Here is a 17,438-nt window from a genome sequence, read left to right as displayed (position 1 = left end):
GATGAAGGTTGACATATGCTTCTCATTCTACTTGTAAAAGTACCGACTGTACAGGTTTTCTTCAAGTGAATTCAACCACGCTCTAATTTTCAAGATTTGACACATTTGCCTTCTGTTACTTCAACTCTTCAATGAAGCGGAACAGCTTCACTAACTTCTCAAATCTGTTTCATACCATCACCTCCGAGACTGCAGGAATCTTCATACAATTTTCCCTGTAACATCAGACGCTCGGTGTTTGAACAAGCAATGTAATCAAGAAAAATTACGATACTAAGTGCTCTAGTTCAGCTCTGTCACATTTAGGGAATCCAGTTGACTAGGTGCTGCGTAGGCTGGTCTCCTCAAGAAAAGATATGACCACTACAGCACGTGCGAACCTCAGAGAGTAGATAACCAGAGAAGCGACTGCTTCTGGCTTAGTGGAAGCCTCACTAAATGTTAACGAGCAGAGTCCAGCAGACACCTTTTTATCGAATTCTGTGAATAGAGCCATGCCACGTGGTGAGTCGCTGCTACAATCCATTTGCTCTTTAAATTACTCATTGCTGGTGACAGCATCATGTCAAGGACGGTGATTTACATCATCTGGTACAGGTATATTGTACCCATCGTTGCTTAAGCCATTAATGTCACTGTCGAGGTGGTGATTCGATGGCATGCAGCTTAAAATGTCACATGGCGCGACTCGGCTGAAACAATTACGCTCACAGTATATATAGATGCGCCAAAGTGTGATTCGTAGCATATCGTATACGGCCGTCGAACCATATGTGGAACACCTGGAGTAGCACACGTGAAACGCAATCACGTTATTATGTATCATTGCTTCAGTATGCAAACAGCGCAAATAACGTTCATTTGGAGGCTTTAGAAGCACTTATAGTTTGCACAGCGCGCACACACGCCCACAAAAGAGAAAAAAAACAACATTATGTCTACCTTTATTTGAAGAGGAACCATCAAAAAGACGTCCACGTTCTAATGGCATCCCTCTTCTGCTGGGTTCTGACAACATTTAAACACGCCGTCAAGCCGCCTCGTGCACTATATTACAACTACAACGACGTAAAAACGTATAAGTGGTCTGTATCATCGATGACACCGTGGGTGTTCAAAACGAAACTGTTTTTAAATGGGTAAGATAACGTGGCATATGTATAATACGGGGGGGGGGGGGGGGGGGGGGGTTTAGAGGGTTAACAACTTCTTTCATCTTCGTGGCTGTCGGTTCAACTGCTTAGGAATTCGTCCACTGCATGCTTCTGAATTGGCAGCTCATCAAAAACTTCCCGACACCAATTTCAATGATCACGCTCTCCCCGTTTCCCAGTTTGGCTGATATTAGCGACGCTCTTTGTTCCTGAGAATCTCCAAAAAGAAAAGTGAGCCGCGACCTTCGAGCGAAGTAGGTAAAAGGTTCATTGTTCAATGGGAAACGTACGCTCGCGGAGACAACGCCTGCAGAGCAGCCGAAATATGAACATCATCGCTGATTACTAAAGAGTGAGACATGTAGATACCACGGCCGCTTGATCATTGCCGCTCCGCTACGGCCTGCCGCTTTGCCGGGAGACAGAAACAGTTATCCACTTCTGCTTCCTCCCCTGAGTTTGTCCCTAGAGTCGCAGCCCAGAGGACACCGGCAATGCTTTCGCGTTGCTCGGACCTCGGGCCGCTCCCGCCCATTCGCCCTATAGCCTGTCCACTGGTGAGCGCCACCAGGCTCAATGCCGATAATTGCGGCCGCTCTGAAAACTTTCGTTTCCACCGACAAAAAAAAACGCATTGGCAGGCCGTACACAGCGGAAGTGGCGCCAGAATTGAACGTCCGTGGACATGCCCTACGAAACATCTGACAGGTTGTACGATGTGCCGGAGAGGAGGCCGGCGTATTTGGCCATCTTCACGGCGCATCGTACGCGACGTCAGCCGTTTAGTAGCCCATATGTCAGTATAGTCACTGGTAAGGCGAGAACGGTAGGGTGTCACTTCCGAAGGCCCCGCCTCCGGCGCACGTGTTCGTTGCCTTCTACGGTGCTTTGAATGCGCATGCAGGCTCGAGGGTCACGGGACGCCAAAGCGATATCGAAGGTACGACGCTGTCTCTCCAAGTTCGCGCTTCTTTAGGGACAGTGGAAACTCCTCCCTGTCGTTCTCATTCTGTGAGTGAATATAGCGCTCAGTGCATCGTCTACAATCGTACCAACGCTGCGCCATCAAACGATGGACGGACAGCGGCATGCCTTTTCCAAGAAGCACAAGAGGGCACAAACCGAATGCAGTGATTTCGAACGCGACTGTCGACTGCCAACTTTGCAGCATATCACTTACACTACTTCTTAGAAATACGATCCTCTACACCAACGGCTGACAATACCCGCGTCTTGTTCGTATACGCCAGAAACCAAAAATAAGTGACGTCACGGAGAACGATGCATGTCCATTCTTTCTACGGATCCCAGGGAGCTTAGATTGCACCCTGCGGAACACCTGTACCGTCGGGGTAGCGAATTTCGCCACCGGATCGCACGGCAGCCACCGCATAGGGATACTAGAGCGCCGACGTTTCTCAGGCGTCTAACGTAGCCTAACCTTTGGCGTCGTTAGCCCGTCCCTCTCAGACAATGCACGGCACGATCGAAACACACCTTTTGAAAGACGTCAGCGAAGCGAACTTTTTCGTGCTCCTCATAAATCATTAGGACACTCAAAAACAAATGCAATCAAAACGTGTACGGTTGAAACGAAGTGGACACAGACAGACCAATTTATTTTTTCGCCCCTTCACTGGAACATTAAAGGGGCGGTGCAACGATTTTATGATTAAAAGAATTTAAATCTCGTCATTTTTACCTTGTTTATCGTGTCCCAGAGAATAGAGAAAACACTTCCTTCATTAAAAATGTCGCGATTCCGCTGCAAAATCGCAAAGCAAAACTCGAGCTTTTTCCCCCACCTGCAGCCCCAAGTGGCAGCCGAAGGAACTACGGCGGAAAGATTACGTGACCTCGCTCGGCTCTAAGCTGCAGCCTAACGCCCGCTAATGCACACAGAGGGAGGGAGGGGAAGCGTCCTCCGAGATAGCACACGGGAAGCTACACGGCACTCCGAATGACGTCACTGGGAGTGCGACCAGGTGTGACCCTGAAGACTGGGAGTGAGTTGAGGGGTGCCCGAAATACCAATCTTTATCTTTTTTTTTTACGCAAAAACTAGGACACGCAGGCGAAATCGGTTTTCTGTTCTTTACTTCAGAAGTGTCAGGGGGCAACTTCCACAAATCTTTGACCGAAGTCCGAAAATCGTTGCACCGCCCCTTTAAACATTGAGGGAACCGTGTTTTTTTTTGTTTTTTTTTTTTTTGTGGGCAGAGCTTGTCCTGAAGTTAGATTGTAGCAGTAGTTTAAAAATTACGCCATCTTTCGTATCTTTCTCTCAGTCCCCCCCTCCTTTTTTTTTCATGACTCAATGTCACTCAGTTAATGCCAATGTCACCCTGGCTTCTTTTTCTTTTCTTTTTTCTCCGCGATTTTCTAAAGGAGATTTTGCAGTATTTTTGATTGAAGTGGCGCTATCCCACCGAAGGTGTGTATTTCTGTCGGTACTTTCGATCAGTGTTGTGGGCGTTACAGAAAAAAAGCAACGAAATACGTTACTCGGTATTTGCGAATTTAAAAACGTAGTACCAACCTACGTTACACCAAAATAAGCGGAACGCGTTACCGTTATTGTTAACCATAAAAAGTAATGTAGGCTACTTCCGCGTTGCGCTTTAATTACGAATTAAAACACTGCGGAGTGAGAGGGGGCCGCGAGAATGCGCTTTCTTCGACGTGCACACCCTCTGCATCAGGCTTGCACGCAATCCGTTACAAGTAACGCGACTACTTCTAATCCCTCGCTTCCATGTATCAGTAATGTTCTAAGGGAATAATTACATATTAAACAAAGTAGTGGCGAAGTGATTTCCTTCCTTCTTTGCGGAAGGGAATAATTGTAATCCGTTACATTTTAATATTTTTAAGTGCAAGTTTTATTGGATTCACTGTCATCTGCACATACAAAATGCAAGACCTGGCGTTCTTCAGTTGCTGAAAACCTTTCTTCACGTCCCCGAAAACCTCGATTCTAATCTCTTTTTTTGTTTGTTTCCTGGCTCGGTTGTTCGTAAATTCTAGCTCATCAGCTTGCTAGTCCAAGGCAAAAGGGGGACCTTACGTATACAAAGAACAGGACTCTCGGGGCAAACAGTATGACTCAAACTCCCGAGGTCAAAATGTTTCCTTCCAACGAAGAAACAGAAACCGTCGAAGGGCGCCCGCGTTCGTGTAAGGGACCTGTGCGCACCTTTTCTTTTCGTCCCTGGACTGCCTTGCTTTCGAAGACGTGGAGAGGACACAAAACGATCGTCGACTGGGCGCCTTCTAAGAGCTCGAGACAATGAACCCTCCTTGGCTATAGTGACTACGACAGTTTGCATAAGGTCACAACAGGAGGGGACGCTCCGCTTTTCGCTATGTACAGATTTTAGTTATTTATTATTTTTCTTTTCTGCCATAGAACCACCGTGGACCCCTTAGTATGGGCGTAACACCCTTATGTTTTGTGTCTTACCTTAGGACAGTAAGGCAGAAAGTAACGCCGCGAAAGTAACGGCTCTTGAACAGTAAAGAAAATGCCGGCTTCCTAGAAGATAATGCGTTTTAGTTTCCGAAAACATATTTTAGTTCCTTCGGCATGTGCGTATTTTGTTCAGTGAACGACTCGACCCCTAGCGAAGTTTATAAAATGATGTTGAAAAAAAAAATGAGGTCATAACTTGCGAAAACGAAAAATTGGAGCACAAACTATATATTGGAATCAACCCACTTTTTGTTTCGTTAATTTTGTAGGCCATTAAATTTCATGCCGAACAACAAAGCCACCTGCGTGAGCGTCTGCCGTTCGGGCTGGATACAAAAATCTAGAGCGCGTATTGTTGCGATTTGTTACTCAGTAAATGAAACTCATCCCGCAGTACTCGTAGCAAAGTCACACACAGCACAAACACCCTGTAGCTAAATAAATGACAACAATATTCATTGGTCGATTGTTAGGCAATGCGTTAGCATGACCCCTGGAAACGCCACACACGTTCCCCTCGGGGAAATGCCAACGCTGACGCTTTCATTTTTCTCTTTTGCTTCCTCTATTTTTTGCTGCATCTTATAGGCCTCTTTACGGGGTCAGTGTTAGCGCTTCCCAAAAGGGGGCGTGTGTGGCATTTCCCAAGAGTCATGCTAACGGATTCGCTAAGAATCCCCGAATGGATATTCCTGTGATTTGTTTTCATCCTTTTTCTGTATTCTGCCTGTCAGAGTATGTCGATGCCCTTGGTGGGTACGGTCATCCATACCACTCCCGAAAAGAACCTCGTCCATACCTCTCGTGGAAAGAACCGCATTCGTATCACTCGTGGAGTGATCGGCATCCATCGTTTTAACTACGCACACACATTGTAGCCCACGCACCGCTACTACGGAAACCCAGAGTGAAGAACAACCGGCGACGGCAGAGCGGCAACTGAGCACGCCAACTGAGCCGCGGCGCAACACCTCCTCGATACCAAATCAGTACTGCTAAATGAGATGGCGTCATCAGAGAAGGCCAACGCTGGGCACAGATTGGACGCGACGATTGCGTCAATGTTCCGCTTGACTCGAAACCGATTGCTGACGCAGCACTCCTTTCAATCTGTGTCCGGCGTTGGCCTTCTCTGATTAAGCAGTCTCATTCAGCGCTACGGCTTTGTTATCTAGGAGGTGTTGCGCGGCGCCTCCTGCTCTCTGGCTCCACGCCAGCTGTGCGCCTCACTTTGCCGAAAACGAAAGGGCTCGTTTTGACGAAAACTTGGCGGTGTCTTAAGTTTGTCAGCGTTGAGGGGGAGAAGGAGAGGGCGGCGCGTGCTGACGTCAGCGCTCCGGACCAATGGGAGCGTCGTAAACGTCACACTCTCCGCCTCCTCTGAGACGGCACCGAGAGGAGAAGGACACCGCCGGGTTTTCGTCAAAACGAACATTCTATGCCGTATGCTGGGGTAGTTGGTATTGGTCTTGGGTTGCCAAAGGCATGGTGGCGCTTTTTTGGACGAGGACAAAAGAAAGAAAGACAAGACAGACACGAGCGCTGACTGCAACTATTTAATCAACATGGAAATGAGGCATATATACACGCTTCGATCCTAGCCTGGGGTTGGTTGATTGATAGGATCGAAGCGTGTATATATGCCTCATTTCCATGTTGATTAAATAGTTGCAGTCAGCGCTCGTGTTAGTCTTGTCTTTCTTTCTCTTGTCCTCGTCCAAAAAAGCGCTACCATGCCTTTAACAACCCAAGAACATTCTAATGCTAACGCATCAAAAACAAAGCAACGGACAAGCGGTCACCTAATCCTGAGTTAGCGACTCCCGCGGTCCGCAGAATAATGCATCGTCCATTCTTTCCGTGGTCATTTTACCACATTTAGTGAATTATAAATGCTGCCTCATTCTACCGATTTCATAAGATCATACATAAGCCATCGTAATCCATCTTGATGAATTAAGATATCATATAAGTCAAATAGGATAAACAATGGTCTTAAGAGACCTTTGACTTATTTGGGGACGTCCAGACAATGCTCGCGGATTCACCAGGAAACTCCCGCTGAAAATGACGATCGTTGGATAGATTACTAAATACGACCGAAGCCTTTCACGGAAACTGAATGTGCAATGGGGCGACTGGCCCCATCGCACGTTCAGTTTATTGATTATCGAGGTTTATGATGGACAGAATAGGACACCAGCACTGCAGTCTCCAGCTTCCAGCGAACGGGCGAGTGACCCAAATACACTGAAGTAAAACCGAAATGCGGTTCACTGTAAGGGCATTAGGCTAACGCCACGCTAAAACCTCCATATGCACGAACAAGGTTGTCGCGTACCTTGTTTGCTTTAAAGTCCATCAGGAACGTGTCGCACACCGGGTACTCACCACTTTTGCTAGATGTGACATCGTCTACTCCGGGGGCCCTGTTCGGTTTCCCGGCCTCGTCGTCCGAACTGAGCTGGTAGTCGACGGTGTTGTTACTGTCCGAACCTTCCTCGCTGGCTTTGTCAGAGTCAGCGGGACTGGATTTCCAGCGACCCCTCTTTCTCTGACCGTTCCGGACGCTACTGTCGTCAGTCGGATCGCCGGTCGGGGCGACGCGCTTGTCCACCGTCTCCTCGCTGCTCGATTTGACCAGCTGTCGCGATAGTTTCCTCCTGCCGCGCTTCTTGGGAGCCTCCGCCGAGGAGCCACCCGCGCGCTCGGCGTCGCAGTCCGGCCTCCTTTCGGTGCAGCTTGACGCTCTCCTCACAACACCCTAGAAAAAAAAAGAAGGAATTCCACAAAAGTCCCGAGTCAGTGCAGGACTCGCACTAAAGTTGGAGACAGCACCACAGGAAGACTCTTTTACAAGTGCACAGGCGAGGCGAGTCAAAAGAAAAAACAAAACATCGGCGTAAAAAAAAAAAAAGAAAACTGACTTGAGTGTTAATGAACAAAATGTAAGGGCGCAAACGAGCTGTTGTACATTGCAAATGGTTGAAAAAAAAACCCGAGTCTGCGGGTGAACGACACAACACTAAAAAGTCTCTAACTAGAGACTTTTTAGTGTTGTGTCGTTTACCCGCAGTCTCGGGTTTTTTCCAACCATGTTGAGTGTTAAAGTGGTTATTTAGAAGGTCAGAGCGTTGGTGAAATTACACGTTAAAAAAACAAAAAAAAACCACAAAGACGGACACGATGACATAATTGTGTTGTGTGTATGTATGTCTAGACCCGACCGCATGACCACTTGTGCTTCGCTATGGCAGGTGCCCTTCACCGGGCGATGCCACAGAAGCAGTGATTCAGCTGGGTTTCCCGAGTTCGTCGCTGGAGGCGCGGCCCAGTGTGCTGGACCAGTAAGTACTTTTGCGTTACTCGGGCCTCTTGCCGCTCCCACACGTTCGCCGCCATCTACCGTGGCTTAACTGCGGCCGCTACTCAGTGCCACTAGGAGGCTCAGTAGCCCTCACTAGAGCCACACTGCGAACTTCTGTTTCACCCGGCAAAGAGAGCCGCTCGGTCCGCAGGCCCCTCCCATTGGGAGCGGGAACCAGAATACAGTGGCCGCGGTTTAGACAGCGGGAAGGTAATCAGCCCCAACGGGCATCGGGTAATTCCGCGCTGTGCACAAACAATTTCGCCAGTGCAGTACGAACGCTAGCCTGAATCTCTTTAACGTGCCTGAGGCAGCATTGACACAAGACTGTATACGCCGGTACGATGCTCATCCAGATCAAAACAGGCAGGTGTAGGGTTGGAAACCCAGGATGGCCGCCTGGTTTCTGCAGCGCGAGCTTTCGCTCCACGTGCACTGCGTTAACCATAGCCTCCGATACAAGGTATTCACTAGACGCCATATTTGAGGGCGATGTTTAGAGCGCATGCTCAGAACGAGCTCACATTAATAGCCTGCTAAGAGCGGCAACATTGATGGTGCTAAATGCACGCTCCAAAAGGACTGCGGAAGCTCGCCGTAAGCACACGCTCAGCAGCAGCGCACACGGATATGGCCGCCAGTGAATACTCCCTATAGACTGACAAAGTCTGGCATATCGCCACGAGAAGCGACCGCCGAAATGGAAAAGGTGGAACGGCAGACAATGCATGAGAGGAGGGCCACGTGACTGGCGCCCCGCTGCGGCGAGACGCCGAAACAGGCTTCTCCCGAGCGAACAAGTGTGTTTCGGGTCCTCGTCGCTGCAAAAGCTGTGCGCTGACGTCCAGGTTCCCCGAGAGATGGTTCTTTGATGCTCTGTGCTACCAGATCCTCGCTCTCCAAATCTGCGACCGGGCACTCTATGGCTCCGTCGTCGAACTGCCAGGCTTTGTGAGCATGGAGGATGCTATGCGTTAACACACTACGGCACAAATCCTCCCTGAGTACTTATGGAGACTCCACAGACTATATGAAGAAGAAAAAAATAGTGATTTGGCCGTTTCGTTTGTCTGGGCATTTCGAAATAAAGTATTTTCTACTTTGCGACGAAAGACATTCAGGTGACTTACGCCTCGTAAATAGAGTGAAAGTTTCCTGGAGTCGGATTTTGGTCACCGCGAGATATAGTTTGCCTCACACGAAGCACGCTTTGAGAACAAATCGCTCGCCGATGGTTTGTCTGCTAAGGGGGGCGAATAGCTGAGTATGCCTGCTTCATTGAAGGACGAAAATGGCACAACAAAACACAGAGCGTCGTCTAGAACTTTCTAGTAAGTGCAATAAAAATGTAACCCCCCCTTCCCTCCCCCCCTTCCCTCCCCCCCGCAAAACAAATCTCACTCCTCTAATCATTATTTATTTTTATTTTTGTGACCGCGATTTCGCAATAGCAGGTAATTTCATAAAATTGCGATAATCGCCATTTTTTTGTGATAGTGTGAGTTTGCAATAGCAGGTAAATATATAAAATTACGCAACTTCTTACTGTGCAAATAACATTAATGATTTCACGTTGTAAAACTCGTACGATACATAGGCGTATGTCAGTTGAGCTTTGGCCATGCTGGACGGCACCACCCTTCCTGTATTTTATTAGTACCTCGAAAAGTAACTCACAACCCTGCCGTCGATGCATTGGTTATTATCTGTAGCGCTTCAGGATGACGTAATAAAACCCGGAGAAATATTGCATCCCAAAATCCAAATTCTAGCGTGCGAGCGCGTCCGTCCAAAACCAACGTTTTCCTCCCCCGTCGAGGTCCGCCTTACTTCGTTGTAGGAACAAAGGAAACGGCAAAAAACATTAAAACAAATTGTGGACTTGAAATTTGCATGTTTGTAAGAATAAGTAATGACATACATCAAATATATATTTTTACGGCGATTTTCCACGTAGCGCATTGCGAATTTATAAATAAATAAAGAAAAAGACGAGAGCTTTTAAAGAGGCACTTAGGTGAATCCCACGATCGTCTTTATATGGTGATAACTAAACCTACGAGCTCGATTTATTTACAAAAAATACACCCATGGGCGGCCGATCTTGCTATTAAATATCTAACCAAAGACCGTGAGACGTCCCTCTTTCTGCGCCTTGGAGCATACACCAGGGGGCGCCGTCGGGCGGCCTTTTCAAACAATAGTTATCTATTTATTTCTAATACCCTGCAGAGCCCGCGAGGGCAATACAGTAGGCGACAGGCAAACCAAAAAATTACATCGAGACACTCACGTAAAACAAATCGATTTTTATGTCTACGTCTCCTACACCCAACAATTTTTATGTTTTCGTCTAAATAGAATGCACAACAAACCTAAAAAGATAATTGTAACCTTGGTAAGCTGCACGAAATGAACTATATTTATCGGTCAAATGTTATGGATGTATTAACGATCCGGTAATGCCCCCCCCCCCCCCCCCCCGGCCCCGCTAAAAGAAAATAGTGCCCGTGTATTTCTATTGCTGTGGGTTTACTGGACGTCTTGCCATCTAGCATTGGTAATTTTGAATGACTAAAGCTCAACCAATGATTTCCCGTCAAAAGCAAGGTTCTACAAAGAGAGAGAGAAGACTTGGGAAAGAGGAAATTCTAACGTGGGAGTTACAACCAGGGGCCAAAGCGTTCGAGCGCCCTTTTAAGTGTCAGCAAACACCGCTCCAAAAAGAACATAGGACTGAAAAATGGCGCGTTTTCTGCAGGCCAAGGACGGAGGCATGGCAGGCGCGGAGCGAAGGAAAAGGGACTGCGCGCCCGCAATAGACAAAAAGGTGACAGTAAAAATACAGACAAGTTCTCCAGAAAAAAAGTGAAAGCCGTTTACAACTTCCTGTAACGCCGAATTGGAGCGCAGCTCTTGAGGAGGAGGAGTGGAGGGTATATTCCTCCTCCTCCCTCGTGATCATGCCTGCTAGTCCTCCTCGCCTCCTGCTCCCCCTCCCTCTCCTTTACCACCTCCTCGCCCTTCAAGCTCCTCCCCCCATCGCCTCCGCCTCCTCGTCTCTCCTCCCCCCTCCTCCACCTTCGTACTGCTTTCCTCCTTGCCGCTCAAGCCGGACAATGAGGGGAGGAGGAGGAGAAGGAGGGGGAGGATGAGGAGAGGGAGGAGGAGGAGGGGAGGAGGAGAAGGGGGAGGAGGAGGAGGGGAGGAGGAGGGGGAGAAGGAGAGGGAGGAGGAGGAGAGGGAGGGGCGCGGTTACGCCGACGCCGACGCCGACGCCGACGCCGACGGCGACGCCGACGCCAACGGCGACGCCGCTCAGGCTGGAAACGGGCCCCTAAGAGCTGCGCTCTAAAAAAAAGTTCCTGAAGAACCCAGGAATCTTTAGGTTTTATCTTCACTCCCGCCAATTTAAGAAGAATAAACATTATAACGGAGTGATTGGCTGTGCCAATACTGCGAGATGCACGCTAGTAACCCCAGCCTAGCAGTCGTTGTGCACAGGTTAACTTACTCGCCTGTAGCGGAAGCCTGTGTCACTGTCACTATACCTGAAAGGCAGGCCGACTTTACATTGTCTAAACACGAACGTCTAATTTGCGTGCCTTTTGCCCAATTGAGTACATTTTCGGCCTCCCAGGAAGATCGTTGTGAAGAAACAAATACGAGGATAATAGCTCGACAGATGTTTCTACCATTGCCGATTCTTGACAATGAGTATTAGTTTTTTTTTAACAAGACGAGGACAATGTACCTTACGTGCCTTGATAAACACAGAACCCACGCCAACAAGATAGTCGTTCTAGCTCCGTGGTTTACAGCCAAGGTCGTGGTGTTCAATCAATGCATTACTTCATTGAATCATAGCGCATTAACTGCATAGGATGATGTCCCATTAAAATCACCTTGTAGGGTTATAAATGTACTACACTACATAGAAACTGTGTTACATAACACTGGATAAATCTCATTAAGGGGAGACATTTCTGAAAAGGACACTCACAGGACTGATTTTCTTGGTCTTTGAGTCTCTCAGCAACAATCGCTTCCGTTCCTTGACCGCTTCCTTGCCGGCTACTTCGGTTACTTTGACGTCCTCCCTGACACCTCCTTCAACGTCTCCGGCACTTTCCCTGGAAGCTGTTCGGCGGACCGGAGGCGAAACTTCTTGTTGCGCTACGGCACCCGCAGTCGGCGGTCTTTCGTCGGGTGATTTACACCCAGGGGCTGAAGGACGGCGGTTCCACCGCCTCGCGGGGGGTCCACTGGGAGCCGTCGAGCCGTCATCGATGACTAGGCTGCCTTCTTCCGGAAAGTCGTCCTCGGCATCTTCCGCCAGCTTCTTCTCCTCTTCACTGTCACGCTTCTCCATGGCATCCACGAGAGGTAGAAAAGGTGCAATGGCCTTGTGGTCAACCTCATTAGTGTCGAACGATCGCGCAGCTTGGCTTTCGTCTCCAGAGAGGTTCTCGTAGTTTTCGCTGAGGACATAATTGCAGTTTGGCAGCTCAAGCTTGACCTGCTTGTAGGCGGACTCGTGCTTGCCTTCGTCTTTGGTGGGCAGCCGTTTCGTGTCTATCATGATGGGGCGTCGGGACAACCTGGCCATCACCTTCCGTTCGAGGCATTCCCGTCGAAGGGTCTCGAGCAGTTCATTGGAAAGGACGCAGTCGGCGTTGAGCGGCGGCTTGGGCTTGCCATCCACTGGAGACAGGCTGTCGCAAACGTTCATCGGGGCTTTTCGGACGTCGTGGTCCTGGGACAGGCTGACGGTGATCTGCTGCATGGTCTCACTTCAAGGAAATAGTTCCAGGCAGTTGTGTCATGGAACCGCCAGCATGGAGAGGCGTGGAACTTGGGAGCTGGTGCCTGGAGAAAAAAAAAATGCTGCATTAACTACGCGTTTTTTTATGTGTCGACATTTTTGTTTGTGTTGAGAGAACTAGCGTAAATGGACGCAACATAGAAACTCGCACTTAATGTAGAAATGCCTGCGTGCAAATATGGTGTTGACGAGAATTTTGAAAGGTGAGGCATTTGTGTCCGGTCCTTAGGTTTAGGAGTCTGTATCGGCGATAACATATGTTTCAGCTCTATGCCTTCTGCAATAAAGCCGCCATCTGGTTCATCGAGTTTCACAGCTGCGGAACCGATGTTCTTATACATATATATATATATATATCGCAGAAATCCAACCCCAGCGTCCTCCCCCAACAATAGCCTTAGTGTTTCACATGTAGACGTACTAGCAAAGTATTCGCCACATTACGAAGCGAGAGATACAAAAGAAGTCACTTGCAAAGGTCAACATCTTATGTAGATGTAGAGGTTGAAAGGGCCTTACAAAGCATTCAGAATTCTCCCGGCATACGGTCTGTAGATGTCCACAAATGCGTTCGGAAGCTGCATAGCCGCAAGCGCCCAAACGTTCATCAAAGACAGCACAATTTCAATTGAAAAATAAAGTAATACAATCCGGCGTTTGTTTAATAAAAAATAAACGGTATTGAACTTGAACTGGGGTCAGCCACAAGTTAGCGTTTCGTCTATAACGCGGTTGAAATGACTGTCTTGTGTACTGCTTAAACGATATACACATCTACTGGTAAACTTAACATTCTCTTAGAATTGACATCTATAAAGACTAATTCGGTCTTGCTACGGGAATGTGCATGCAATTAGAAATGTCACGTTTCAGCCTTCAACATATGTTTTCCTTAATTGCGCAGCATTTAGTGATTCTTTAAACAATACTCTAATAAAGTAAACGGGACCGTTAATTTTTTAGAGTAATTAATAATTCAAAGAGTTAGTAAAAGACAATGACGCATTGATCATTATAAAAAGATTCTCTAGAAAATCCCCCAGTGCACAATAGGGGATAAACGTAATTTATATTCAACGATAGCTACGCAGCATCATTACATAATTAATGAGCACCCAACCATCATGATTTCTGGAATTCAGTTTAAGGGAAGAGCGTTGGCGGTTTCCTAGTTCATAACAATAACCAAAACAACATTAAAAGGAAAAGCCATCGTTTAACTCAACATCTTGTGCTACGTTAAATCATTTCGGCCTACATTCCGTTCAGTTTTAAGTCTCTCATAACTAGTACGAGGTTCATGCCATTTGTGCAGCATTACTAGAAAGATTTTCCGTAACAATTCAGCCGCCAGGTCACTTCAGTCAATATGTTGGGGGATGTAACTGGTGTTCTCCCTCGACGTAGATGCCTCCTTATTCGATGGAAAACGAGCTACCGCAAAGTACTATCAAAACAATTTTTTCAAAGAAGTGGACTCGTACTTTGCTTCCTCTTTCTCGGGCCGACACACTGACTTCAGAGACGAAATACTAACGTAGTTAGAGTTGAGCAGAATGGACAACTTCTCGAGCTGATACGCATTCATTTTGAAAGAGAGACACGCAAGTCGGTCAGAGTAGAAAACAAACCAAAAACTATGGTTGTTAAGTGACTGTTACTGAAAGGCCCAACGTACACTTGTCGCTTTCCACTTTTGCCCGCTTCCTTCTTTCCTCTGTCACTTGTTCCCTTACCCCAACTTGGCTCTACTCGCAGTTTAGGAGAGAGGAACGCTCAGAGGATCCCTGCAGAAGACCGAGGTTGTCCGTCGGCCTTAAAGGTATTCTATGCCAGTCGCTCATCGAAACTATTACCAACAGCTACAGGGCAAGCCGCATTCGTTTCTTCGGGACAAAATATTAACTCGACACTAGGCTTCAGACGCCCGATGGCCCGTCGAACTGTTTAACCGCGGGAAGCCTCACTACAACTTCGAGCAACACGTACTTACGTATATATATATATATATATATATATATATATATATATATATATATAGATATATATATTTCTTTTACGAACAACCTATAATCTTTAGGATCATGTTTTGGCTTCGCTAAAAGCACCGGACCTCTCAGAGTAACAGCAATTAGGGAGTCATATCCTCCATTTCTGCTTTTAAAATGGCGGACAAAAGGGAAGCTCTGCCTGACTCATCGTATACTGGGGGCGGTGGAAGGTGCTCTGAGCGTGCTCGAGAGCTCTCTTTTGGCAAAATATGAAACGTCGCGAACGCCTCTACAGTCCAACAACTGTTTTTTTTTTATTATTGAATGAAAAGGGATGAAAAAATGTGTAGGCAGTGTAGGAACATTGCTCTACATGTGTTCGATCAACAGCCAAATCTATTGGATTTCAGAAAGCGGCATTATAAGATAGGGATCCAATGGTAGGTCTTCGGTGCATGCACAATAATGGACAACGTAAGCTGAACCGACCGAGCAACCACCATGCGATAGTAGTGGCCCGCTTAGAAACGAGAAGTTTAATAACCCCAAATTGCCCCCCTCCCCCCACCAAAAAAAAAAAGAAAGATAATTAAAGAAAGAGTTTGCAGGGTTGAGCTTTCGTCGCAGGAATAAACTACGCTTTGCCGAACGCCCATTCCCCGTCCAAGTGTAGCGCTAGTGATGCGAAACAGGCGCCAAAGTTTTACAACAAACCGTTATATTATTCAAAAGTTAAAAAGTGATTTTCCGAAATTTTCGTTGGGAAAATGGCGGCCAACAGTGCTCTCGAATAAATGCAGCTGAGCGGCGCAAGTTACCGAAAACGGGCGAAAACGGGCTTCATTGTCCGACTGAAATTTTCAGGAAATCACTCGTAACTTTTCAACAATTAGATAATCGTTATACCCGAAACCTTGGCATCTGTTTCGGGCTGCTAGCGCCACACTTTGGGAGGGAAATGAGCGTTCGGCTATGCGTGATTTACTTCTTGCTAAACAAAAAAAAAAAAAAAAAAGATTTAACTTTTTTTGTTGTTGTTGGGGGAAAGGAGGGGGGGGGGGGGGGGGCAACCTAGGTGAAAAAAAGATGAGAATGAGAGCGTTTCGCTGCGGCTATCTCAACCAAGGTGTTCAGGCAAAGCGCACCACCACCCTAAAAAAAACGGTCAGTGAGTTTACTTCCCCGCGAAACACAGACACAGCCAATCACGGCGAACATTAGAAGGATCCCACGGAGTGAACAATCCCGGAATATGACCATATCTAAAGAAAAAAACAAAAAAAAACTCAATATTTGAAGGGACAATGATCGAGAGTATAAAAGAACGCGCTCATTGTTCTTGCTCAAATCGCATCTTTCGTATCTACTTGTATACCGAGCTTTATCGCAATGGCATCGCACTTCGCTTCCCGCGCTCTTTCTGGTACCAGCCAGAATTCACGTCTCGGGGTGAAGCCGCGGTTAACGCTCGGTCCTCGTTCACTCGTTCCAGCTTACTTTGCCCACGACTGTACGGTGATCATTATGAACCACTAAAACCAAGTATGTCGGAAGATAAACCTCGGCACTGTCTCCCTGCTAAATAATAATGCCGGCTGTGCCACTTCAAAAGCCAACGCATCCACATCCATATATGCGAAATGCAGGAGGGAAGAGAGCATTTGCTCTGTTAAGTGCTCGAGGAAAGCCACACTTCGAGCGAAATGAAGATTCCTAGTGACCTTGTACCATGCAGTAGATAATTTCTGATTACTCACTTCGACGAACGTCGCCTCGTTTCTCCGGTAGACAATGCCGAGCAAAATATCCGCTGCAAACGCCGGTAAGCGCTCGTAACGCGGCGTTCATAGCTCGCCGTTCAGTGCACGAAACGGCGCGTTAAGCGATATCATCGTCGGCACATCAGCCAGCACGAGGCAGTACTCGAAGCCGGCACATTTTCTCTCTGGTCTGCGCAAAATAACATGAAATTCATCGGATCATTCTGAAATCGCAGCTGCGGCCAACGTCGTTTACAGCTGTGAAGAGCGTGCTTTCGTTTTCCCGCCGATCTCCATCTACACTGGCTGTTCCCTTTATTTCGCTAAAACATTTTTGCTCTCACTTCGGCTACTTTTGCGAGATGCGACTCGTGAGTCATACGCAAATTTTCCCATCGCGGCGTGTTTTGTCGCCGGAAGCCACTTCGCGCGTATTCAAAGCGGTTCAACAGATCGCAGTGTTTACAGCGGTTACACGACGGTATTTCTTTTTCTTCAAATCCGCATTATTTCTTTTTACTCCGTTTGCTCAGTCGTGCGCTTTGTTGGTAGAACAGAGGGCGAACCCATGAAACATTTTGTGCCTTATGACGTCAGGTAGCGAAACCTGTCGCGTTTTACGACGCCACCGACGCGTCTCTTCTCATGCATGTAGATGTCGAAGTGGGATCGCTCGCCTTCCCACAAGTGCCTTCACTTGCCCGTAATGCTGTAAAGTGTTTTTTCCCTAAGGAAAAAAAAAGTATTATTTCAAATATATACCGGCGTGGGTTTATCGAACGAGTACTTTTAATATCTGCAGAGTGATTAAGAGATTGACCTCAAGTTAACGTACACGCAACTAAACGAAACGTGCCAAGTATTCAAGA

At 47.3% G+C, this 17,438-nt stretch overlaps 1 protein-coding gene across 2 annotated transcripts in view; it reads right to left on the bottom strand.

Moving 5' to 3' along the window:
- The window catches only part of LOC8028808 (chromatin modification-related protein eaf-1), a 362,118-nt gene that overhangs the window by 33,932 nt on the left and 310,748 nt on the right, over window positions 1–17,438 (bottom strand). Inside the window, exons 2-3 of one of the 2 annotated variants that reach the window (XM_002401690.5) lie at window positions 11,997–12,862; window positions 7,018–7,390 (exon numbers count right to left, since the gene is read on the bottom strand). In XM_002401690.5, coding sequence (XP_002401734.3) covers window positions 7,018–7,390; window positions 11,997–12,779 — 1,156 coding nt within the window. In that variant the 5' untranslated portion in view covers window positions 12,780–12,862. The remainder of the gene's footprint in view (window positions 1–7,017; window positions 7,391–11,996; window positions 12,863–17,438) is intronic. The other variant, XM_040502776.2, reaches the window with a different exon arrangement.

This window comes from Ixodes scapularis, unplaced genomic scaffold (genome assembly GCF_016920785.2).
Source record: "Ixodes scapularis isolate PalLabHiFi unplaced genomic scaffold, ASM1692078v2 PGA_scaffold1__304_contigs__length_218370807, whole genome shotgun sequence".
NCBI classification, from domain to species: Eukaryota; Metazoa; Arthropoda; class Arachnida; order Ixodida; family Ixodidae; genus Ixodes; species Ixodes scapularis.
Note: the sequence above shows the minus strand (reverse complement) of the source record. Positions and strands in the feature narration are given on the sequence as shown.